This window comes from Podarcis vaucheri, assembly GCF_965113315.1.
Source record: "Podarcis vaucheri genome assembly, chromosome: 10".
Classification (NCBI taxonomy): domain Eukaryota; kingdom Metazoa; phylum Chordata; class Lepidosauria; order Squamata; family Lacertidae; genus Podarcis; species Podarcis vaucheri.
Window position 1 is genome coordinate 57,391,129 of NC_138748.1, and position 25,866 is coordinate 57,416,994.

The following is a 25,866-nucleotide window of genomic DNA, read 5'->3' on the forward strand; positions in this document are numbered from 1 at the left end:
CCAATGGCCCATCTAGGCCAGCATTCTTTTCTCCCCCATGGCCAACCCATAAGCGCAACCTGAGCACAAGAGCACCCTCCCCTCCTGTGGTTTCTAGCAACTGACTACTGCTTCCAACCATGGAGGCAGAGCTAGTAGCCACTGGTAATCCTATACTTCATGGATTTTTCCAGTCTCCCTTTAAAGCTACCCAAGTTGGTGCTCATCACTACCTCCTGTGGTAGCGAGTTCCATAGTTTAACTATGCACTGCATGAATCTTCCAGTATTCAGTTTCACTGGATGTTCATGAGTTCTGGTATTATGAGGAGTGGAGAAAAAAACACTTCTCTATCCACTTTCTCCATGCCATGCCTATTTTTATAAACTTCCATCATGTCACCTCTTACTCACCTTTTCTCTGAACTAAAAGTCTCAAATGCTGCAACCTTTCCTCATAGGGGAGTTCTCCATCCCCTTGATCATATTGGTTCCCCATTGCTGAACTTTCTCCAACTCTATAATATCCTTTTTTGGTGAGGAGACCACTACCGTACACAAAATTCCAAATGGGATTGCATCATAGATATGTATAATGACCTTAGGATATTAGCAGTTTAATTCTGAATTCTCTTCCTAATGATCCCTGGCATGGAGTTTCCCTTTTTCACAGTTGCCACACATTGGGTCAACCTCTTCATCAAGCTATCCACTTGGATGCCAAAGTCTCATTCCTGGTCAGTCACCACCAGTTCAGATCCCATGGGCATATATGTGGAATTAATATTTATTTTGTGCTGCCATGCATCACTTTACACTTGTTTACATTGAATTGCATTTGTCATTTTACCTCCTATTCGCTCAGTTTGGAAAGGTCTTTTTGGAGCTCTTCATAATCTCTTTTTGTTTGAACGACCCTGAATAATTTTTTAGCATCAGGTCTGCTCACGCTTAACTCTAGATCATTTATGCACAAGTTAAAAAGTGCATGCCCCAGTACAGATCCTCGGAGAACATCTTCTACATCTTTCTATTCAGAGAACTATCCATTTATTATTCTCTGTTCCCTACAACTTAACCAATTTCTAATCTGCATAAGGACCTCTCCTCTTATTACATATTACTTAGGAGACAGAAAGTTTTTTGAAACTCCATCACTATACTACATCAACCAGATCACCTCAATCTATATGCTTGCTGGCATATGCTGCCTTGTGCATCTTTTGGCTACATAAGGATCCACACTCAACTTTGAACTTTGGAAATAGAATGAATGTTGATAAAATGTTCCTATTCTGTTGGTTCTTCTCATCTAGAACTTATCTAGGGTTTGGTTTTTGTCCTTACTTGCATGGTTGATATAAAGGACATTGCCAAAGAGCCTGTTCCATATTAAAATTGGGCAGCTGACTCCTGATGCCATGGTTAAAGAAAAGGCAAATGATAGCCCTTGAGGGATCAGAACCAAGGTTCAGCACTTAACAAGCATATGACACAAAAATCTGACTCAGCATTAGAATTTAAGACATAAGGCAGGTGTTTTTGCAGCTGCTTTACCTGTGCTGGCAACTTCTTGTTTAAGTGGCATTGAATGCACAGCTGAACGTAGAAGTCCCATAGGTTAATAATTCTTTTTCTGTGACTTCACACTGAGTGCCCTCTTCCTATGATACACCGCTCACACAAATAAGGTGGCTACGATAGTGTCAGCACTGACTGTTAGATACATAATCAGATCTCCAGACATAATCATGATTAGGGCCTCTACAAGTGTAGCATCATAATTAGACCTAGAGAGTCAAGACACTGATGGTCAACTGGCTCCAGGAAGACTTAGTGTTTCTGGATTTACAGCATCTAGAGTTTAAGAATCAAAATTCACAATAGTTACAAAGGCTATAGAAAAAAGTCTGAAAGCAACAAGAGGAAGCAGAACTGAAACAGGGAACAAGATACCTTTTAGCCCAAAACCCTGTTGGATATATGTATGCCTGATGAGAAACTACTCTCCCATCAAACCTTAGGTCCTGGGGTAATCAATAAAATAAGGTACAAAAGTACATACCACTTCCCAATAACTGACTTCTAGAAAAAGCAAGTCCTGGATCAGGCTGGGACCTAGAATGGGATGGTGGGTTTCCATTTGTTTTTATTCTGGATTGAAGCTTGTCACATCCACACCATACATTAAAAGCACATGTCCCCCCCCCCCCATAAAAACCTAGGAGTTATAGTTTACACCCTACAGAGTTACAATTCCTAGCACACTCTAATAAACTGCAGTTGCCAGGATTTGGGGAGGAGAGTCGTGTAATTTAAATGTATGGTGTGAATGTGATCCACAGTGAGATTCTAACCAGAGAACTGAAATTATATATTTGCAGCAGCAGTGGTCGGTGCTGAAGGTTAGGTGACCATGGTGTTTATCTCCAACCAGGAGAAAATGCAATAACCTACAAATTAATTGGTGGAAATTACTATGCTTGACAAATGGGTCTCCTGAGATCAGTGCTTGAATTTCAGCCTTAACAATATCAGATATGTTTGTGTTTGCAAACATTTCAGGAAATGGCATTCTCATTGACTTTTCTCCTGTACACTTGAACTGATGTCTGTCATATTGTGTTCTGTCATAGACAAGGATATTGGTCAGCATGAACCTCAAGTGAAGGTATTTTCACTTAGAAGTCCAACTTTAACACTCTCATCAGCAGATGCACAATGTGCAGCCTTTCAATATATTATACTACTGTATTTATTAGTGCTAAGAAATCCTTAACAATTTTTACAAATTCATTCTGTTCACTATAAAAGATGGCTGGTACAGTTTTGAGATATTACTTTTATCTATTCATGCCTTATTGGGAGGACACAATTTTGTACTGCTTGTATAATACAGAATATATGAATATATGATGGATGGAAAGGTTTGTTCTCCCTTTCTTGACATGAATGTAATGAACTTAATATTACAAATAAAATAGCAAATATCACAATGCCTTTATAGAGATCTGGGGTGCATCCCCATTTAGGATACTATATACCATTTGCAACTGTTGTCTCATCTCAAAAAAGATGTGAAGAAATGGAAGATGCACAAAAGGATTTGAAGAGGTGGTAATGGTATGAATGTTTTGTTTTTTAACAAATGTTTTGTTTTTTAAAGGATCAGACAAATTAATGGAGGATAAATTTAACAATGGCAATTAGCAATGATAATTTCAGAGGCAATATACTTTTTACTACCAGATGCTTAAGGCAAACGGCAGGAATGGCTACAACCACCATGCCTTGCTTGTGAATTTCCCAGAGACTTCTGACTGGCATATATTCTGAATTTCAGTATTTTTCTAGTTATGCATGGTATTGCTAAAGTGTATTACATCATCCTGTTTAATTTTAGAAACTAGAAGAAAATACTGAAATTCAGAATACACACACACACTAAATGCTATGAAGTTCTGAAAAATAAAGTTAAATAAAATATTAGCAATAATGGTCAAAGGACATACATATCAGAAAGAGAAAAAGATATGAAAAAATGTGTTATAACAATATTTTAATAATTTTAAAACTTTTGCTGAAATCATAAGCTGCTAGACGCAGAATCCAAGAAACAGATACCTATCACTAATTGAGGTAATTTTTTCAAGGTTCAGCACATCCCCTCCCCTTTTCAAAAAAGCAGAAATAATTTACTTGTATGGTGTATGCTTTAAGCATAAGTGCAATGTCTGTTTAAAATAGTACACAATGCAAACATGTGAAATAGTTTTTGAGTTTTCCTTATAGCATGAACAGCCTATAAGAGTTCCAGAATGTAGTCAGCAGTAACACAAGAGCCAATGCCCTTGCATGGCATATGCTATAATGCAGTTGAGGGAAAATGGATTTGGAATGGTGCTTTTGCAAGTGTGGCTGAAACATGGATCATATCAGCCCCAAACCAGATGCCATAAATGTCATTTGTGGCTTCCCTGCAATCCACTACTTGGTTAATGTCAATAGCCAGTATTGAGCTGATGGAGATCTGGTCAGGAAGTAGTATGATAAAATTAATTTGTTTTTTTACCACCCTGTATCTGCATTGGATTAGCATTCCATCAGCAGAAAACAGCTGCTATATATAAATGTCTACTTTCAGTTTTAGCATTTGGTTAAAGCATGCAAAGGATTGACTCATGGTACAGCCAAACATAAAAAGCATCTGGTTAAATTTCTGTCTCTGTTTCTGAAGCAGAACCAGACTCAACAGCATGCATAGAACTTCAGGTTCCATTCCTAGTGTCTCAAATTAAATGTTTAATAAGCAGTAGTTTGGAAAAGACCTGGCTGAGGCCATGGGAGTGCCTAAAAGACAGAGTGGAAGCAATTCTACCTTTGGGCTGGTCACTGGCCTGTCTGTTTAAGACATTTCCATTGTTTCTTAAATCGTTATATAACTATTTCCCTAAAAGTCTGTTTAAATGTATACTTTCTTGTTGCAGCATGGTTTAAGATGTTAACCAACTCTTTTTAGTACTGAATATGAACTCAGTAATAAAGAATAATTTTAAAAGTTGCAATCCTAGCTGTGGGATACTGAGGAGAAAAATGGTGCCACTTACTCTAGAGTAGTATTATTTATATTACTGAACTATTCCAAGTAAATAATTCCAGACTTGCAGTCTGAAGCTACCAGACCTCTTCTCAGTAGATCACAACTTTTTTTTTCTATTGGTCTATAAGCCAACTGATGCAGATTCATACCCTCCATACATTTGGTATGAAAGTGCATTTTGTTGCATTGGCAGTGAGGGGAGCATAATTTCCTTCACCCAGGTTGAATTGGATCCATTACATTCTAGAAAATCAGCATAGTCTCTCTATTGTGCCGTCCTATCTCCCCCTCCCCATTACTCTCCTCCATTGCTGTGGTGTTCTGTTATTCCTGTGTTATCCAAGACATAGCCTATTGGGCCTCTTCGCTGGAGACTTATTACAGTTTATCTCTGTCTGCCTTTCTTTAAAGCCAGCTGAACATACCCAATGCTCTTCCTCTATGGTAAGATCTAACAGAACCCTGCCCCCCTCCCCAGCTGCTTCTGTGACACACTTCTTAATCTCCTAATACACTCCCTATTCTCTCTACCCTGACCATCTAGGTTTCTGTCTCAAAGCTTAGCCTGGTTATCTCTGCATGAAGCCACCATGTTGTGTTTCTGTTTGTTGAGTCTGGTGTTCACATGAGCTGTTGATTATGCTGCACATGATGTGTATTTATTGGGCATCCTTGAGCTTTCCTTTAGTCAAGTTAACTGTTGTCCTACGTTCTAATGAATAATTACCAAGAGAGAATTAGAATCCTTTTCAGATTTTCTGTTTGTTAAGTCATGAGCTCTTAGATGCAATGGAATTGATTTGCAAAATGAATTGAAACTATGAACATGGTCCACATTGTTATTTTTGTGTGTGAAAATTACCCATACAATGAACAAATAGCACAAATAGAATAAGGTGTGGCAAAGAGAAAGGCACTGTGCATTTACTCTAGAGTCCAGTCCTGAGTGCCTGATAACATTCTTCAAGCATCTAACCTATCCAGGCTTGTAGTCATTCAGCAACAACCCTCTAGCTCCTGTCATGTAGCCCTGTTCCTGCTATCCACGGAAACGCCGTTTACCTTCCCGCCGGAGCAGTACCTATTTATCTACTTGCAGTTGGTGCTTTCGAACTGCTAGGCTGGCAGGAGCAGGGACCAAGCAACGGGAGCTCATCCTGTTGCAGGGATTTGAACCGCCAACCTTCTGATTGGCAAGCCCTAGGCTCTGTGGTTTAACCCACAGCACCACCCGCGTCCCATTGGCATAAATTTCCTCACTTCTTGGTGAAGCTGGGAATAATGGGACTTTGAGGAAGGGATTGGTAACTCTTAAGAAATAATAGAATTCCTTCCTTCTCTCAGTCCAAATTTCATAATGCTCATTGGGTTTACTCCACAAATACAGAGTCTTTCCCCTTGGCCTCTATTTTCTTAATTCTGCAAGTAGGATATGTTGAGCAAAACAAGCCAACAGTGTTGTTTAGGGCACCCCCTTGGAATCTCAGCTGAATTGTCTGCCCTTGAACAACAAATATTCCCCTCTCCCACTGGCTGTAACAGAAGTGTATTCATGCAGAATCAACTCTAGAAAGTGTCAAAACTAACTACTGTTATGCAGGCCACAAGCCTACTGAAAACAAATACTGTCAAGGCCAAATGGACTTGACAGTAAAGCATGAATTATGGTTATAGCATCTTAACACTACCTTATTTTAATAGAAAAAGTTGCAGGTATTTTATGTAAACTAAATTATTCAAAGAGAGAACTTTGTTCTATGTCTTGGGTGTGGGTGTATACACACACACACACACCAAAAGTGCTAATTTTGAGCTCTTAACAGGAAATCAAAGGGGTCTGTTCTCTCCTGGTATACACAGTGGTGAGTAAGATCAGATTGGGGTGTGTGTGTTTTTGGGGGGTGATCTGCACTGTTTCCTGGTTATGTACTTCTTCATTATTTGGCATCAAATTCTTCGCCCTGCAGCAGTGGAAGAGAATGTGGGCACAATATGTACTCAGAAGGGGAAATGTTATTTCCTCCCACAGCATCAGGCAGTGCTTCCACAGCACATCTAGTAGAAGAGCAGAAGAGTTTCTTAAGGCACTAAAGGAAACAACCGTTTGTTGTTCTACTTAGCATGGTTTGGGAGCTTCGTTTCCCACCACACCCACCAGCAGTCTGCCTGGCAGGGAGTCTTCTCACAAAAGCCAAGGCAAACTAGTTGATCCCACTTGTTCAGGAAACTCTTGCCTTGGCATAACATAAGTGCAGAACAAGGAATGTTCAAGCTAGTCACATTCCCCTTGGGGAATTGGGTGGGGGAGATGAATACTGAGGGATAAGGCAGGAGCTGTGAGAACAGAAAAGGCCAGTTGGGGGGGGGGTATCTAATTTAAACTCTAGGGACTGTTAAACAGTAGCAGTCAGGCTAAATAACTGCTTTATCAGAGCAAGGCACAGGCTATGGGAAATACCTAGGGGTCATGAGAAATATAACTGAGAACAGTGAGAACAGTGAGCATGTAGTACAAAGCTATTTTTAAAAAAATCAAGAAGTGGGAAGATCATCAGATCCTGAAGAAATCATTCTAGCTTAGCTTGGTTTTGCAGGCCTATTTGAAAGAGATTCCCCATTCAGAAGGAAACTTGGGAATTGCTGTTGTTCCTCAAATAACATGAATTAAGTATATATTGGGTAAAGTTTCAGTAAACTTTGGCATCTTTAAGGTTAACATTTTTCCTGCAGAGGAGAAAATTCATGGGAAAACACATGTGGATATTATATTGCTTTCCAGTATAATTCATGCATCTGCTCTCATGAGTATTTCTTCAAGGAATATAAATTTCATCAGAATTGACCATTAAACCCCTCATCTCAACTTAGCACTGTCTGCATCTTGCTATTTTGCTGTTGCTTACAACTGAAGACTGATCAGCTACCTCCTTTTTTGGTGGGCTGCTTTCTCCTCCTACTTCTTCCATGGGGTCTGTCACAAGGGAAGCAAAGTAAAGCATACTGTTCTGCAGATGTTGTGCTGGCTGGGCCGTAGCAATTAGGTTTCCGTTAACTGCATGCTCAGCTCCAAGCTTCATAAATATCCTTCAGTGAGCATGAAAAAGTCCTTGCAGAAACCTGAAGAGGCATCTCTGTATGCTGGCCAAAGAATGTTCCCACAAGACCAGGTGGTCTTCAGATAGCCATTTTTCTTTCTTCTGGCCAAGTGGAACAGAACACTAATGAGGAGCAAAGGCCATGGCTGTGTATACACCCATTTAAATCAGTGAGAAAATTGAACATAGGTTGAACATCAGTGCTCAGCGGAGCACAGGGCATGCACCACAAGGCGGGTTGGTTATATATTCAAGCTAGATCATCTAAGTAGCAGACTGGAGCAGTCTGAACAGCAAGCAGGGCATAAGGAGACAGTTTCTGTAGTGTTCTCCTGTGCCGAGTAATACTTATTACCTGAGGCATGAAGTACTTTGTTTCCATTTCCTCCTGCTTGTCACCATGACCAAGCAGCAGGAAGTTGTGAGCAAAATGGAGGTCTTGCCAGTTATACCTGTTGATCAAATTACATATGGGGCAGTTTCTCAATCCATACAAATCCAAAACAAAATAGCTTTCTTGTCTCACAGGTTATGATATATCAACCAAAGGAATAGCAGAAACTGTGCCTTACCCTACCAGCAAGGCCCTTGAAAAATATTTATTGTTAAAGTTGGGGTGTGAGGGAGAGAGATTTTGGATAATGCCACTGAAGAACCATGGGGAACTGTTGAGGAATGAGGAAGAAAAAAATAGGCTAACAATTTGGTCCTAGAAGACAGATTATATATCTGCATTCATCTGTCTGAACTTCTGGGATTAGTGAAAGATTAGAGGTCTATAAGGCAGGGGAACAGTGCAGTGAGCTCTTCCTGTAAAGTAGCATTTTCTGTGGCCCAGGGTCTGTGTTCCTCATCTTCTGTTGTAACTACTGCCCTCTGTGCCAATGGGTTCCAGAACGCAGAGGAAAACTCTCGCATCTCAATCACCTTTTTCCGACTCTTCCGCGTGATGCGTCTGGTGAAGCTCTTGAGCCGAGGCGAGGGCATCCGCACACTGCTATGGACCTTCATCAAATCCTTCCAGGTAATTCTTTATTTCTTCTTCTATGCCTTTGCCTTGGGACAGTACTGATGTGTTTGCCACTTCTACATTGCACATTTTTACAGTGGTGCCCCGCAAGACGAATGCCTCACAAGACGGAAAACCCGCTAGACGAAAGGGTTTTCCGTTTTTGAGCTGCTTCGCAAGACGATTTTCCCTATGGGCTTGCTTTGAAGACGAAAACGTCTTGCAAGTGTTCCAATTTTTTTTTGCTCCCCCCCTTTTTCTAAGCCGCTAAGCCGCTAATAGCCTTTTAGCCACTAATTCGCTAATCCTTTAATAGCCGCTAAGCCTTTAATAGCCGCTAAACCACTAAGCCGCTAATAGGGTTGCTTCGCAAGACGAAAAAACCGCTAGACGAAGAGACTCGTGGAACGAATTAATTTCGTCTTGCGAGGCACCACTGTATATGGATCTGCAATGATCCCTGAATGGATAGTTTTTTTCCAGTCACAGGTCTCCCGGCATTAGGGTGAATGTGATGAGGCAGGATGAGGTAAAGGATTTCAAAATCTAAACCTAGATCTGTAAACCATGTGGAGGTGTGGAATTGTTTAGTAAACTAGCTGATTTTTATGTTTCATAAACTCCCTTTAGTGCAGTTTCCAGAGGGGTAACCATGTTAGTGTGTTGCAAGAAAAACACCCAAGTCTTGTCACATCTTTAAAGTTAACATATTTATTATGGCCTAATATATTTATTAGCGGCTAAGGTGCCACAATACCTTCTTTCCTGAATTTTAAGTTAATACTGGACATTGAATTGGGATTGTTGGATCCTCCTCTGATAAACATGCTAAGGCAAAATGATTGATATAGTCATATTTTCCCAAGGTAGTTCACAACCCTAGTTTGTATATTTTTTATTTTATATTAAAAGTACGGTGTTTTACTTTGTCCCATCAGGTCAGCCTGCGAACAAGCACTATCTTTTTGTGCTGATGATTTATGCATCTGTGGTCACAACCAGAAATTTGGCTTTGTCCAGTAATGGCAACAGCTCCAACCCCTATGCATGCTTTGGGCATAAGCTGATGTATCTTAATAACAGACACCAGTACTAAATCCATGGCAATGGTCACAAGACAATGTGAGCTCACACAATTTGTTGTTGGCATCTGTCTGTCTTGAAAGACAATGGAGTGTGCCTCCGAGGGGAGAATCACAGTGCCTGCTGTGGCTGCAGACACCAGCAACTTGTAACTGCTGCCTCCTGCATTTTTTTTGCTATGTTAGCAGCACCAAAATTAACTCCCCAGGGCACAGGCCTGTGCAGTGTATATAGAGGTCCTGGGCTGCCCAGATTATAAGGCACCCCCCCCCCCTCAGCCTTGCTGATGTGATCCAAAGGAAAACAGAGCAGTACATTTGGCATCAGCTTGGCTGCAGGAGCTGCTAGAAGGAAGTGTACAAGACTCCATCCAACCATCTTAGTGGCTCCACTCTGGATTTGTCTGTAGGGTTCACTCTTTAGCCTTTTCTTCCCCCAAAGATGTCCCTCAAGGCTCAGGTATGGATTTTTCATCAGGGTTTACTCCCGAAGCCTTTCTCACAAATGAATAAAAACCTCAAGGCAGTGGAGGTTTAGGATCAGTTTTCCTTCTCTTAGATGGGCTACCTTTCGGGCTGACGAGCCCCATGAGCTAAGCAGAAATAACCCATGGGTGTCAACAAGCACCATTTTTAAAAAATGCATTTAAAAAAATTATTATCAGCAAGTTTACAGCCAAGGAGGTTCCTGACAGAACTTTAAAAACAGGCCCCAAACAAAGGACATAGCTCTGTCCTTCTGTAGTCTGTCAATATCAGTCCTATTTCTCAGCACAACAAATTGCTCCATCTCTCATTCCCTTTACATCTTTATTAACGCTGTGCCTCTCACTGAGTCACTGTTTGGTTCTTATTTCTGTCTTCCATGATCCTTTATAATTTACCCATATGGACAGTATCATAAACAAGTAGAAAGTCAGTTGTCAAAAAGAGCAAGAATTGCGTGCTTAGAGGTTATTCAGACAAACATAACAAGAGTGTTAATTTTTTGGAGTCAATAAATGACAGAAAATGGAAATTTACAAAACATGTACATTGCAAATATATCCCAAAAAGGAATGAATTCCATTGTCATTGTGATTTCAGCAATATTTTCCAGTGTTTCCAAAAGATGTCCACAAAGTCTAACAAAATTCTACTCTGCACAGGAACATACATGTTGACAGTGCTAAATAGTTACTAAATATAAGAACAACAATATTCATTGAAACCCAACGTCATTACTTATTAGATGAATTAAGACACTCTACTTTCCTCATAGTTACATAAAAAAGTAATGAATGACCTCGTTTCAAAAATGCTTTATCACCATATTTCTCCATAGAATAATTTAAAAACATTTCACCCCAACTTCCACTAACAAACAGGAAACAATACTTGGAATTAAATTACTTATGAAGCTTATAAAAGCAGTGGCAGAAATACTTAATTTTAGAGTAGGGAAGAGTAGTTTATGCTGATAGATGTTGTCGTATATTGGTTATTGCACAGAAAAATTTAACTTTTTCCAAAAAAAAAATCCACAAGATACAATATACACTTGCCTGCATTGAGATGATGGTAACGTATTTACTATACCCAAGATAAAAGCAAATACTGGGCATTAGCCAATGTTTGCTTATGTTCAACAGCAGTACTACAGATATTGTCTACTGAAAGCAAGACCCACTTCACATATTTTTTCTGATACAAATATTAATAATAATTTCAGAAAAATGAATGTGCAGTGCAAGACTTATTGACAATATAATTATGGTTCTGTGTGTTGATAGCAAGTTTAGTCAAAGATCAGGCGAAATCAAAGATGGATCAGTAGAGGCACCTAGTGGAAAAACAGGCACATTACAGCAATTCATTGTTCTTGCAATGATTTCGCATAATACTGTACATGCATTTAAAAAAATTAGATGCACAAGTGCATCCATGTTTCCACTTTCTGCCATATATGACTTGCCACTTATTCAGCTTCAGGGATGGGGTGGACGACTATTGCTGCTGCTGTTGCTTACATTTATAGCCTGCCATTCCTCCAAAGACTTTAAGGTACTGTACATGGTCATTCTCCCCCACCCACAACACATACATTCATTGTTATTATTTGTCTTCCACACACATATCTCAAGGTGATATACAAAATTCCATTCAAAGAAATATTGTTGAAAGCAACATGGAAAATAACCTCAGATAAGCTCAAAAACAATAACCAACTAGGCACACCTAAGGCAGAGACTTATTCAGTGGTGAAAGTCTGTCCTAACAACAATCTTGTGAGGTAAGCTAGTACGGGAGATATGAGACCCAAGGTTATCCAGTGAACGTCATGGCTGGGCAGAAATTTGAACCTGTTTCCCCAATCCTAGTCCAGTATTCTAACCATTTCAACATGGTGGGTCTCCAAGGGATGTATGAATTTCCATTTGGAATGTGACAACATGTGAGGGAAACAGCAAGTATAAATGCATTTTCATGTGCTTTGCTGCACACTGAATAGGCAAAGCCACTTTTGCCTTCTGTCTCATCCCTTCAGGCTGTTGTAATAACATATAGGGGCTTGCTGGAATACCCCTTTCTTCAACAAGTCAAACTGTCTTATTAAGTGGCACACCATGATCTATTTTGGGTTTTTTCCCCCCCCAGGCTCTTCCCTATGTGGCTCTTTTAATAGTGATGCTGTTTTTTATCTATGCTGTGATCGGGATGCAGGTAGGTGATTTCCTAAAATTAATGTTTTCACATACAAAAGTATATATGGAAGTCAACAAACACTTGTAGGAAAATGATTTGATTGACCCAAATATTTTGACAAAGTACACAAAAACAGAGTATATTGAAAGAGATGTGCCAATAGGACTTTGATGTTCATATCTGTTATGTCAGTTCAAACAATTTGGTGGAGACAATGGAGAAGGGGCTTCCTGGTTCATTTTGAAGTTGTTTGGGGGTCTGGAAATGTATGGTCAAGGAACGAGGAGCAAGCCCCTGCTGCTTTCTTCATTTTATTTATTAATTTTTTACAGAGGTTGTTCACCATGGGTGGGGCAACATTAGAGAAGATTAATTGCTTTCCCAGCCAGTATAAATACTTAAATGGATATATTCACGTCAAAGGATCAAAACCCCTGTAAAAGGATGACTTTGACCTGTGTTGAGAAGATTGCTACAGTTGCTTTGAAGTACAGGTGAAAAACCACACCAAATGCTCTTAGAATATTGTACCTGCTTTTTAACAGTTTAATTTAGAATTTATCTAAACATTGGCATATGAATCTTAGTTGCAGTAAATCTTACATCTCTTTTGACCACCAGCCTTATCTGAAATATCATAAGAACATAGGAGTCTGCCTTACACCAAGTCAGACTATTGGGCCACATAGCTCCGTATTGCCTACAGTAACTGGCAGCTACTCTGTAAGGTTTCAGGAAGGAGACCTTCCCAGCCCTACCTGGAGATGCTGGGGAGTGAACCTGAGACTGTCTGAACATAGGCATACCTAGGTTCCTTGTGCCCTTGGCCAGGAGCTGTATTGACGACCCACCCAGAAAAGAATCTGAGAAGCAGGTGAGATTGCTTGGACAGGAGGAACATGCCTCCTTGTGGCTGGATATTGCTTTCTGACTGGAAGCCACTCCAAGGATCCCTTTCCACTCCCTCCTGCAACAGCAGCTGCAGCTTTTCCTTCTGGAGATCTCAGAGGATTCCTTCTGCAGGCAAAACAGGTGCTTTTGCACCCCCAGGACAGGCTGCTTTTGCCAACCCCTAAGTATGCCTCTGCTTCCGCATGTAAGGGCAGATGCTGTACCATTTAGCTATCACCCTTCACCATCTGGTTTTGCACTGCCAGTCTAAAATCAATTGATGAAAGAGCTACATTGACACAATTGGTTTACAACTCGTGGAACTTCAGTTTGTGTCATAATTTGGGGCTGGCATTGGGGAAGCACGCCACCCGTGACTTCAACAGCTGTGTAGCAGGTAGAAATTCAATAGGTTACAATTATAGGAAAAGCTTCACCTGACAACATTTTGTCAGTCAGACACCCTACAACTTGTGGATAGCTACTGATTTATTATTGGGCCTTCCACCCCACTCACAAAAGAGGGCACAAAATTGTGTATGAAACACGCATACACACAAAGCAAATGTTATATGTGTGCCTTCTTTTCCAGTGGGGGTGGAGAGCCCAATCCACAAAGTGTACTGGACCAGAAAATGTTGGAATCCCTGGTTCAATACATCCAATCAAGTTCTTGGTATGCGTGTATGTTGCAGAGAAGAAGTGAAGCTTTAGAAACACATTTTTTTTATTCTGCTACAACGTGGTGTACCTGGCAGTGTTTATCTGTCCAGTGTCAGTGGTGGTGGGTGGATTTTGCCCACACCACACCATTGTCTATCAAACACAATATCTTATTTCCCCCCATATGCATGGATAGCAGCCATTCACTTACATGGGGGGGGGGAGGGAAAAAAGTGTGTACTCAGGGGCAGAACTGAGGTGGGAGCTAAACTACCCCTGGGTTTGCAACTCTCCCAACAGCATTGTTTATTGCAACCCATCTTCCTCCATGCAGATTAAACCTGCTCCTGTCTTGGTCATAGTATAATATGGTTGCTAATGTAATAGAGACAGAACCCACAGAGCTTCCTTTTAATATATGACAAGGCAGAAATGCACCTAATTTGTACACAATATTTAATTATCCCAGATGAATGTTGGACACTTTGCCTCATTCAAGATTTTAACAATTTAATTGATCTTATTATATTGCAAAACCAATATTTATGCAAAAGAAGAAATATCTGCATTAAAATGTGTATCTTTGTCACAAACAAAGTTCTTGCATTAATCTATATTTTGAATTTGACGTAACGAAGAAATAATTAGAAAAGGTTCAGGCAATTCTAACTCACATTCATATTTTAATAAATAATTAATAAATATTAGGTGCTAAGTATTTTTTATTATGTCTCTTCTCTTTGGCAATCACTCGTAGCAGAGTAAGATTGTCTTCCATGAACACTGTTCTTAACAGTGAGTCTGTATAGGACTGTGGAGGCCAATTCTGGATCCACATGTCCTTCCACAATGGGGACATAGGTTTATGGACGGAAGTTGATCACGGTGAAGGTTTGTCTAATGTGCCTTCCTCTTAGCTCCTTTCTCCTTTTCGCCCTGAGTTCATGCTTCTTCAAAGTCCATCACACCTTTGGTGAAGGCTGTTCTCCAGTTGGAGCGCTCGCAGGCCCAGTTATCAGTACTTATACTACATTTGTTTAGATTTGCCTTGAGAGTGTCTTTAAACCCCTTTTGCTTTCCATTTTTGAGTTTGGAATAGAGTAGTTGCTTTGGAAGACAATAATTATATCCTCCTCAACTCTGCAAAGTCCCATTTCCTCAGCTACTCAACTCTTGATGGGCATGAAGGGTTTTGCCAAATCCCTTGCAGTGAAAAAGCCTGGTGAGAGTTGTTTGAATCCACTTGATGCAAGAGTTCCCTTTTTTTTATAAAAATGCCCTTGAGACATTACTATTGAGTCATCAGTTTGGATGCACCAGAACTGACAGTGACATGAGACTTTCCTATTTAAGGAAAGAAAGAAAGAATCTATCTTAGCTGTCTCTTCTGATACTAAGCATCACAATGCTTAAGCTTCACCAACTTATGTGACCAAGTAGAAAAACACAAATTGATTATGATGGATGACGCTGCCCAGCTGAAGGTTCAACAAGTGTGCTTAGAGGAAGAATCTTCTTTTCTGTCGTCTTCTGCATTGCAATCACTTCTACATACTGTACTTTGCTAATGAGTAAGATGAAATGCTGATTTTAGCCTAACCATTGCCCCTCATTTAGTCTGTTATATGAAGAGCTTAAAAGAACAAATGAAATATCTCATGGAAACATCGCCTCATACTCTTCTTTCCTGAGATGAAAAATATGGCCTGCCTTAGAGTATTTAATCTGTCCTCCTGCAACGGTAACTCCCAACACCCCCTCAGAACAGCTGCAACTGTCACTACTAAAATAGTGAGTCTGAGCCTGGGGGAGTCTGAGCCTAGAGATTTTCAGAGTACTCCTAAGGCAACTAACTTAGAATAACTTCATTTTAAATGCAATTTTCTGCCTCTCATGCTAAATTTTTTAGAACATTCCTGTATTTCTTTCTCTTTAAAAAGCATGATGCTCAGAAGGATATTGCAGCACCTAAGCCTACCAGCAAGGGACGCGGGTGGCGCTGTGGGTTAAACTACAGAGCCTAGAACTTGCCGATCAGAAGGTCGGCAATCCGAATCCCCGCGATGGGGTGAGCTTCCGTTGCTCGGTCCCAGCTCCTGCCAACCTAGCAGTTCGAAAGCACGTCAAAGTGCAAGCAGATAAATAGGTACCGCTCCGGTGGGAAGGTAAACAGCGTTTCCATGCGCTGCTCTGGTTCGCCAGAAGCGGCTTAGTCATGCTGGCCACATGACCTGGAAGCTGTACGCCGGCTCCCTTGGCCAATAAAGCGAGATGAGCGCTGCAACCCCAGAGTCGTCCGCGACTGGACCTAATCGTCAGGGGTGCCTTTACCTTTACTAAGCCTACCAACAGGATTTTCTAGAACCACCACATGTGCAAAAATCAACCAGATTCTGCAGCACTTGCACATGAAAACAACAAGGAAAATATATCTCACAAGATACAGAGAATTGCAAGATGGTAGCCCTACTATGAATTGTAGCATGATACTGAACTAAAGTGCTGAGTTCATGCATATGTCACAGAATTAATTATTTCTGTACTGGTTCTTAAATAACAGAAGAATGTTCTTTAAATTTAAATGTAAATTCATCTTTACATGGCATCTTCTTCACTTATATACTGAAGCTAAAGTACTTATAGCTGTCAAATGAAGGGAAAGGATTTCTTGGCAAATCTCTCCTAGCCTGCCTAAACTCTCCAAGGATTGTGTGTGATGTGGCCAACAGAATAACCCTGTAATTTTACATACACAATGTGTAATCTTGTGCTCAAATTTTGTAACTAAACCACTGTAATCCTCTGTACTTATTTTTGAAAAATATTTGTATTAATGTCATTTGTAAATTGAGAGAAAACACACATTGAGTTATATGGATAAAGAAAAACTGAAGGGCTACAGAAGCTTTAGAACAGATTAGAATTTAACACAATTCTGAATAATTTTAGAGTTGGCCTTAAAATTCAAAGATTCAGTAACAGAAAAGGAAAAAAAGAGTTCAATCAAATATCTACACAGTACTGGGGAACAGTGTTCAAAACTCCCATTGTTCTAGATGCATTTTGTGACAGGGGATTTCATGAGCGCGAGCAGTTTCGGAGCTCTGGCCACAGTACTGCACCTAAGATTTCAGATTAAAACTGCGGAGTGAAAGAAAAAAAGAAACTTTTTCTGCCTCCCCACTTCCAGCTACTCTCTGAGAAGAGAAGAGACTGGAGAAGAGGCCATCTTAAGAATATTAGGTGGGTGGGCAGGGGAAGGAATAGACCATGTGAAAAATGAACATATTTCAGCTGCAGTTCATTAATTTTCAGCATTGTATTATTGTTATTAAAAAAGTTTGCCTAGACATTCCGGCGTTGCATCCATAACCTAGGTTTAAGGTGCCATTTAGCTCCTAACTTTCATATCTTAGTAGGCTGGCGTTGAATCTGCTCTCCCGAGGAATAGCCCCACTGATCCTCTGCGACCAGTTCCAGTCAGGCTGGCAGACAGCAGTCCTGAACACCCTTCAGAAACTGGGTGTTGCCCCTCAAGCCCTTCTAAGTCTGGGGTTGGGCCAGGCAAAAGCTACGGTCAGGCAAAGAATCATAGACACTGAGAGACAACAGGACTGCTCAAGGTGCCCCGACTGTAAAATTGGAGAAATCGAGAGAGATATAGCCGCACCGGCAGCATATCTCTTCTTTCTTGTATCCAAAAATGCAAGAAGGGCTTTTACACTTGCCAGAAGCTCGGCTCTGCCCTCGCCGGTCCTGGAAGGATCCTTTTAAAAAGTCCTATATGCTCAGAGACTTTGTGCCTGTTCATGTGGGGATATAGGAAGCTCAGAGCACTTGTTCTTTAGATGTCCCTTTTATGAAGAGGCACATAGTGAGACCACTGATCCCCTGCTGGTGAGGCTCGCTGACCTCCCGGAAAAGCAAAAATTTGACCTTTTCCTGTCAGGCAAAGATCATAAGATGACCCGGATGGTTGCGAGATTCTGTTTACAGATCTGTAGGCACAGACTATACCCCAACCCAAACTAGTTCGTTAAGAAAATCCCCAAACTCGATTCCATGGGTGACTCTGGGTCATCTCTCTGCAGTAGCTTATCTTAAAGTTTTTAATGTCTATACGCTTATCGCATTTATAAATTTTAAGTTTATTGTTGTACATTGTTTTAAATATTTGTTTTCCTTCTGAGATTGTAGCCCCAAGTATGTTTTATAAGCTGGTCTCCGACCGTAAAAAAATTATCTATCTATCTTAGTTTCTAACACTGCTGGGGAAAGATGTGAAACAAATGAGTTTGAATATCTGAAATGTGGAGGGTGCATCCATATTTTATTTATTTATTTATTTATTTATTTATTTAAAATAAATAAGAATATTAATGTGATAGCTAGCATGAAGTATAATCTTACAAGCTCCTTTTTTCTACTAGGTGTTTGGTAAAATTGCCCTGAATGATACCACAGACATAAACCGGAACAACAACTTTCAGACCTTCCCCCAGGCAGTACTACTGCTTTTCAGGTGGGTTTCACATTTGTTTCCCTGGTTCAGCTATATCATGGAGAAGTTAGTCATTGTGTCTAAGAGAAGCCACCTTACACTTGGGCTGTGATCCAATCAATTTGATACCCTGCCCAACAATAAATGTCCAATGATTGTTAAGATCTGATACATCCAAAATCTCCTAAAATGCATCTGCTCAAAGTTCTTTGCCATGACTAGCTAACTGAAGAATAGGTTGACAATCCAATATTGCAAACATTGTGGCTGCTTTTGAACCATGAGTTACACTGTGCTGCAGGATAGTTAGTTCCCATTAGGTGGTGGAGCAGACATGACATGACTAGCTGAGCCTTTAATCTCTAGATCAGAGCTTTCCAAACTGTGTGTTGTGACATGATAGTGTGTCATCTGCAGTGTGTAGGTGTGTCGCGTGAATACTCCCTGTGCTCCTCCTGGGGCTGGAAAGGGGTTAGGTTAACCTCCAGTTTGCTAGTAAAACTGAATTATTGTGTCACAAAATGATGCATATCTAAAAAAGTGTGTCACCAACATGAAAACTTTGGAAAGCTCTGCTCTAGATTATTCAGTGGTAAAGACGAATTACCTTCTTCCCATCAACCCCTTTTCAATAGATGTGCTACTGGCGAAGCTTGGCAGGAAATCATGCTGGCATGCCTCCCAGATAAGAAGTGTGACCCTGAATCCTTGGAATCAAACAACTCTACTGAAGGTGACCATTCCTGTGGGAGCAGCTTTGCTATCTTTTATTTCATCAGTTTCTACATGCTGTGTGCCTTCCTAGTAAGTATATGTCAGCAGCTTATGAGTGTTGGTGATTAACGTGCACTTAACTTGGAAACATAGGATGCAAAATTTTGCGTGACAGACTACAAAATATGTCAGTCATTCTTACCTACTGGGTCTGCATAGACCATTTATCTCTCTTTTAAATTACTTGGTCTTTAATTTTGCTTGCTTACCACTTTATTTTACTTTATTTTATCCATACTAGTATTTGTTGTATTAAACAGAGTATGCAGGTTTGTAACTATATAATGGATTATATACATAGGATGCTGCCTTAAACTCGATCAAGCTAGTGGTGCATTTTCCATCACCTACTACTTGTTCCTTTTCAAAACAAAGCAATGAAGTCTAGGTTCCTTTTCAGTTAAATGTTTTACAGAGTCTTCTTCTTCAAAAACTCAAATTCTGAATTGTGCATGGAAAGGAACTTCAATTGTGGATGTTCTAGCATGAAATACTGACTATTATTGTTGTTTCTGATCTTCCTTGCAGATCATTAACCTTTTTGTAGCTGTTATCATGGATAATTTTGATTACTTAACACGGGATTGGTCTATTCTGGGTCCTCATCATCTGGATGAGTTTAAACGGATCTGGGCTGAATATGATCCTGAAGCCAAGTAAGTCCCAGGACCATGTTCCAGATACATTTTTAGAATAGTTGCCCTAACTTCTGTCTATTCACCACTGAATTTATTATTCTAAAACCATAGTTGTGGCATAGCTAAAAGTAACAACAACAACACTTTTGTAAAGTATTTTCAAGTGTTGAAAGTGCTTCACATGCATTATCTAATTGTTGTTCTTATAATAGCTCAGTAAAATGAGTTGTATTATTATCCTCCCTATTGCAGGTAGGAGACAGAGTTGTTTACTTAAAATAAATTGTTGACCAGAATGCAGCATAAGTAATTTTGGAGAATGCTCTAGAGAGAAGAAACTTTAGCTGAATAACATCCTTTTGTTTTGAGAATTTTAAAAAAGGTTTTACAAAAGACCACTATTTTTAGCTGAATTTAGGACCATGAGGACTCAAAACCCAAAAGATCTGGACCAAAGTGTCAACCTCTATATCCAGCACCACAGAGCAGTTATAAGGAAGGTATACCTGATCAGAACTGCTTTTACAGCGCATATGTGGGTGGTGCTGTCGTCTAAACCACTGAGCCTCTTGGGCTTGTTGATCAGAAGGTTGGCAGTTTTAATCCCTGCAACAGAGTGAGCTCCCGTTGCTCTGTCCCAGCTCCTGCCAACCTAGCAGTTCAAAAGCATGCCAATGCAAGTAGATAAATAGGTACCGCTGCGGCGGGAAGGTAAACGGCATTTCTGTGCGCTCTGGTTTCCGTCACGGTGTCCTGTAGTGCCAGAAGCAGTTTAGTGATGATGGCCACATGACCTGGAAAGCTGTCTGTGGACCAACGCCGGCTCCCTTGGCCTGAATCGAGATTAGTGGTACAACCCCATAGTTGCCTTTGACTGGACTTAACCGTCCAGGGGTCCTTTACCTTTATCCTTTACAGTGCATAAGCAAAACATAGCCAGATTATTTAAGAATACAGAATGCAGGTGGAAGTCTTTACTCATAATTGCATATATTTGCACAGTTGCATTCTAGTGTTAGTTAACTTCTCTTTTGTTTTTCTTACTAAATGTGTTTAGAACCTGAAATGCATTATTCCTTTATAAAGGATATTCTGTAGAGCAGGGGTAGCCAATGTGGTGCCTTCCAGATGTTGCTGAACTCCAACTCCCATCATCTCTGACCATTGGCCTTTCTGGCTGGGCTGATGTGAGTTGGAATCACCAACACTTGGAAGGCACAACATTGCCCATCCCTCACCATAGAGGCTTTTATTGAATTAGAGAAAGTGAGTTTTTCAGGAGTAAATTTATAGTCCTAGTTTCACTAGACTAGGAAAGCAGGTTTATTTTCAGTGTCACAGTGCATGCTGCTACATCATGGGATAAAGTCCCTTAGAAAGTCAGAGGGAGTATACTACTCTGCTATAGTCCTAGAAAGAGGCAGATGCACAAATCATTGGTTTTTCTGAATTAAGAGATAACTGATTTAAGTATGTTTTGTTGTAAAATCCTACCAATTCAATAAAAACCCATATGTGTTTTGCATCACTGCAACTTAAAAGCAAGAGTTAGTTGCAATGCCCTGGTTTTTGTTAAAACTAACGTCATAAGGTATAGGCCCTAAATCAAAGCCTGTATCTGCTTCCTTTGCAACAGACACAACATAGAATTAAATTGTTACAGCTTGCACTAGCTCCAGAATAAAAATAACAACAGAATTTGCTATACACATACAGAAACAGTTGGAAAATATCCCGAAAATATAAGGTGATACAGGAAGGCAAAGCAATAGGCCAGAGAGCCTGAGATCCCAATTCTTCAATATGAACTTCTCAAAACTCAAGATGAACAATTCTCAGATTTAGTATTTCATTCCCAACACAGAATGCACAGCATATTTGAGATACTTTTTTAAAAAATTGTCAGGGCTAATAAAAAACCAGTAGTAGGGAACTGGCATGCAACTTGGGCCCTTAGCAATGAAGGCACTCAGGCTCCAGGATTATATTTGACTCAGATAAACTCATATAGTGTAGGTGGAATTCAGTGTCATGTTATGATGATTGTTCCATCTGCACATGCATTTCTGACTGCCAGACACAACAATTTCTCCAATCCTTCCCCTGCATGCTATTTTGGGGGTTCTCTCAACTCTCTTAGAGGAGATGAGGGGAAGGTGCAGGGGCAAGAAGATGAGAAAAGCCCCACTGCACTAGCAGGAGTCCTTGCACTGATTCTCACTACCACAATGAGTTAGTTAAATCTGGTCCTGTATTCCTAACTAAGTGACACGTCCCTTTTGCACTTTCTCCTATAGGGGACGTATCAAACACCTAGATGTGGTGACACTGCTCCGTCGGATACAGCCTCCATTGGGTTTTGGGAAACTCTGTCCTCACCGGGTAGCTTGCAAGGTATGACACTTCTTTCTTTTTACAAAGGCGATCACATTAACAGAATCTAATCTTTGTTTGCAGTGCTGTTTTTCTAGAAAAAGAGGTGCCGGAACTCACCTCCCTTGTTCTCTTATTATGGCAATGGCACCCATCTAATAGGTGCTGGAACTGAGTTCCGGATGAAAAAAAGCCCTGTTTGTTTGAGACCTCTCACTAGATCCAGACATTAGTCCCTACTAAGCATTCTATGGCTCTCGTAGCAACTGGTGTTTAGGATATGGCAAAACTTGGATAATGTTGCCTCTCCAATTTAATGTCAACATGTCCCTTAGCTGCTGTGTTCTGATCAGACCTACCCACTATGGGGAGGGAATGTGAACTGATGTCGATTTGCTTTAAGAATATATATCGTATTGGCCTGAATATAAGCCTCACTTTTCCGCCAAATTCTGACTGTGAAAAGTTACACTTATATTCGCAACCTTATGGTATGCAACCAGGAGTGTGGGGCAAACAGTGCCAGGAGCACAGCAAAGTGGCACCCGCCTAATAATAATAATAATAATAATAATAATAATACTTTTATTATTTATACCCCACCCATCTGCCACTCTTGCCGGCTTCCAAAAAAATATTAAAATACATCAAACATTAAAAGCTTCCCAAGGCCGGGAAGGGAGAGAGCACGGCTCCCCCACTCCCAGTATGCAGCCAGGAGCAGCGAGGAATGGAGCGGCTTATATTTGGGTATTTTTTCTTTTTCTCCCTCCAATTTTAAATGTGCAGCTTATATTCGGGCCAATACAGTATATCACACCTTTTTCCAAAAATGTGTATCAGGGCAGTGTATATAAAAAATTAAAATCCACAGCAATTTAAAATGCCTTCCTTGGGGAATGGGGGTTCCAATACAGAGAAGGCACTGTTTTGAACATATATAATGTATTTCTCCTAAAGGTAGTACACAGAGAAGGCCTCCTCTGATGATCTTAATACACAGAAAGGTTGATATGGGAGGAGGCACTCCTTCAGAAATATAAATGACACCAACCTTTATCTTTTTCCTCCTCCAACCCCTTTCCTTTGGTATCATATTTTTCAGATTGCAAAAAAATGTAGTAAATAAATAAATCCCAAACCCTGAGCCCAATTTTAGGTAGGCCTCAGTGCTGAAGCCATCTCCTGTCTAGACTTTTTGGTTGGACTACTGTCAGCTTCAGCAGCTGCCTGCATGTGTCTGCACAGGCCCATGTGGGTGTGAGAATGTGCCAGAGAGCAAGATGAGAGAGGTGACTGCAGCATGTAAGGACCGAGCCCTGTGGAACCCCACATTGAAGGTTCCACAGGGCTGAAAAGCATTCCCCAAGCAATACCCTCTGGGAATGACCACCCAGGTAGGACTGGAATCACTGCAAAGCAGTGCCACACACCCCTCCCCCAGTTCAGACAGTCGCTCCAGAAGGATACCATGGTCGATGGTATCGAAAGCTGCTGAGAGGTTGAGAAGAATTAACAGAGACATATCTCTGTCTCCTCCATCCTTTAGTGACTGGTAAGCCTCAGTAATTTACAGCCCTCTCACATGAACCCTGGAATAGAAAGTTTGAGAACTTCTGATTTAGTCTGTTGGTAGCTGGGCAACAATGCAGCATTTTCCATGAAAACTTCTGGAAATGGTCACTTTTGGATGCAATATACCAAGTTTGTCCAGGAAGATTCAAAAGTCAAAAAAGAAAGAACCTGGGGGTGAGGGGTATAGCAGTATTTGAGTTAATCTTGAACCTGATAAGAGAAAAGCATATGAATAAATATAGTTCATTCAGCATAATATTTTCTCTATTTTTTCAATCCTCATAGCGCCTTGTGTCCATGAATATGCCACTAAATAGTGATGGGACTGTCATGTTTAATGCAACTTTGTTTGCACTGGTTAGAACAGCACTGAGGATCAAAACAGAAGGTAAGACCCTTAAGGTGCAGTATGATTGTGTGGGATACTATCAAGGCTGGGCCATGGACAGCAGCAGTCTGGAGTGAGTCAGGACTAAAGACAAATACAGACCAAAGTGCCATTTATATTTAGACAGACATCTAGTGACTGGGGTAAGCAGTTTAGTCACATTTTTAAGGTATGGTTTTTACACCTATAATGACTTATACCGTATTTTTCACACGATAGGACGCACCGGACGATAGGACGCACTTTGTTTTAGAGGGGGGAGAACAAGAAAAAAAAATTCTCCCCCTCTCTGCCCAGCGCCCCTTCAGTGAAGCGGCAGGAGGCGCTGCACAGAGAGGGGGAGAACTTTCCCCCTCTTGTTTTCCCGCTCTAAAACAAGGTGCCGTTTAAGGTGTGTTCAGGCGGCTACCTTGGAAGCCTGGAGAGCGAGAGGGGTCGGTGTGCACTGACCCCTCTCGCTCTCCAGGCTTCAGGTTCCTTTCGACCTGCTCTTTGGGGCTGGCGGGGGGAAGCCCACCACCAGCCCCAAAGAGCAGGTCAGGGAGCAGCGGAAAGGCGCAGCGGAGAGGCTCCTGCCATAGCCGCGCGTCACCTCTCCAGCCGGAAGAGGTTCGCGGGGTGCTTCTTTAGCCCCGCGCGCGCTCTCCCGGCTGGGGAGGTGACACACGGCTATGGCAGGAGTCTCTATAGCCGCGCGTCACCTCTCCAGCCGGGAGAGGGTCGCGGGGCTATGGCGTCTTCGCTCCATAGGACGCACACACATTTCCCCTTCATTTTTGAAGGGGAAAAAGTGTGTCCTATAGAGCGAAAAATACGGTAATTTAATTCATAACAAATTAATTAATTCTTCAGTTTAGGCAGGTGTGCAGTCATGTACAAAATTACCTTATTATAACACCATTCTTTTGTGGCTGGCAGAGATATATGACTTTTCTGAAGGCTGTTCGCACATCCATGTCAGTATGTCAGAATACATGGGTCAAATGTGACAAATATGACTTTGCTTTTACCCTGTTCAAATTAACATTTACAAAGTGGCTGTCAACTAACTTTCAGGATTAATATAGTGATGTAGTAAAGCTAAGTTCATAATACAGAAAACTAGAACTGAGTACACAGTTAATTCATCATACTTCATTATGACTGTGATAATGTTTTATTATGGTTTTATATTTGCTGGAAGCTGCCCAGAGTGGCTGTGGCAACCCAGTCAGATGGGCGGGGTACAAATAATAAAGTATTATTATCATCAATCTAGATCTATTTAAAGTTCATCCATAGCTACAATTGTTGTTACATGAAAGCCTTAAATCTCTAGCTATATAAGAATCACATTATACAAATGTGTTAATAGTAGCCTTGAGTTTTACTTGAAAAGGGTCAAGTTGACCCTAATTGCTAGTGTTTTTGCTGCTCTTGAAACTTCCTCCCGCTGAATGGAGTCTTTATTTGCACTACAGTTTTTCTTCCTGGATGTATCTGTATTCAACATTATAACTATGTTAGACCTGGCTTTATCATTATATTATTTCTAGGGTTATTTCCCCTGTATTTCTCACTCTAAGAATTCCTAGATTGTCTTCACACAACCTTTCCAATGAGAGAGGAGTACTC

At 40.7% G+C, this 25,866-nt stretch overlaps 1 protein-coding gene and 1 long non-coding RNA gene across 48 annotated transcripts in view; one reads left to right on the top strand and one right to left on the bottom strand.

Moving 5' to 3' along the window:
- Nucleotides 1-25,866, top strand: part of CACNA1C (calcium voltage-gated channel subunit alpha1 C) — a gene marked incomplete at its 5' end in the record, with an annotated part of 519,781 nt that overhangs the window by 476,423 nt on the left and 17,492 nt on the right. For 29 of the 36 annotated variants that reach the window (XM_082240319.1, XM_082240340.1, XM_082240308.1 and 26 more), the window contains 8 exons: nucleotides 4,990-5,022; nucleotides 8,569-8,697; nucleotides 12,402-12,467; nucleotides 18,434-18,525; nucleotides 19,140-19,308; nucleotides 19,807-19,934; nucleotides 22,214-22,310; nucleotides 24,150-24,252. In XM_082240319.1, the coding sequence (XP_082096445.1) occupies nucleotides 4,990-5,022; nucleotides 8,569-8,697; nucleotides 12,402-12,467; nucleotides 18,434-18,525; nucleotides 19,140-19,308; nucleotides 19,807-19,934; nucleotides 22,214-22,310; nucleotides 24,150-24,252 (817 nt within the window). The remainder of the gene's footprint in view (nucleotides 1-4,989; nucleotides 5,023-8,568; nucleotides 8,698-12,401; nucleotides 12,468-18,433; nucleotides 18,526-19,139; nucleotides 19,309-19,806; nucleotides 19,935-22,213; nucleotides 22,311-24,149; nucleotides 24,253-25,866) is intronic. The other 7 variants (XM_082240338.1, XM_082240312.1, XM_082240311.1 and 4 more) reach the window with 1 other exon arrangement.
- LOC309542102 overlaps nucleotides 1-25,866 on the bottom strand; it is a 100,241-nt gene that overhangs the window by 40,450 nt on the left and 33,925 nt on the right. For 2 of the 12 annotated variants that reach the window (XR_014224063.1, XR_014224064.1), the window contains one exon: nucleotides 9,374-11,586. The exons of the other annotated variants lie outside the window; for them this stretch is intronic. This is a non-coding gene — a long non-coding RNA (uncharacterized lncRNA). Of the gene's footprint in view, nucleotides 1-9,373; nucleotides 11,587-25,866 lie in introns of those variants that run through there. 12 annotated transcript variants of the gene reach the window in all.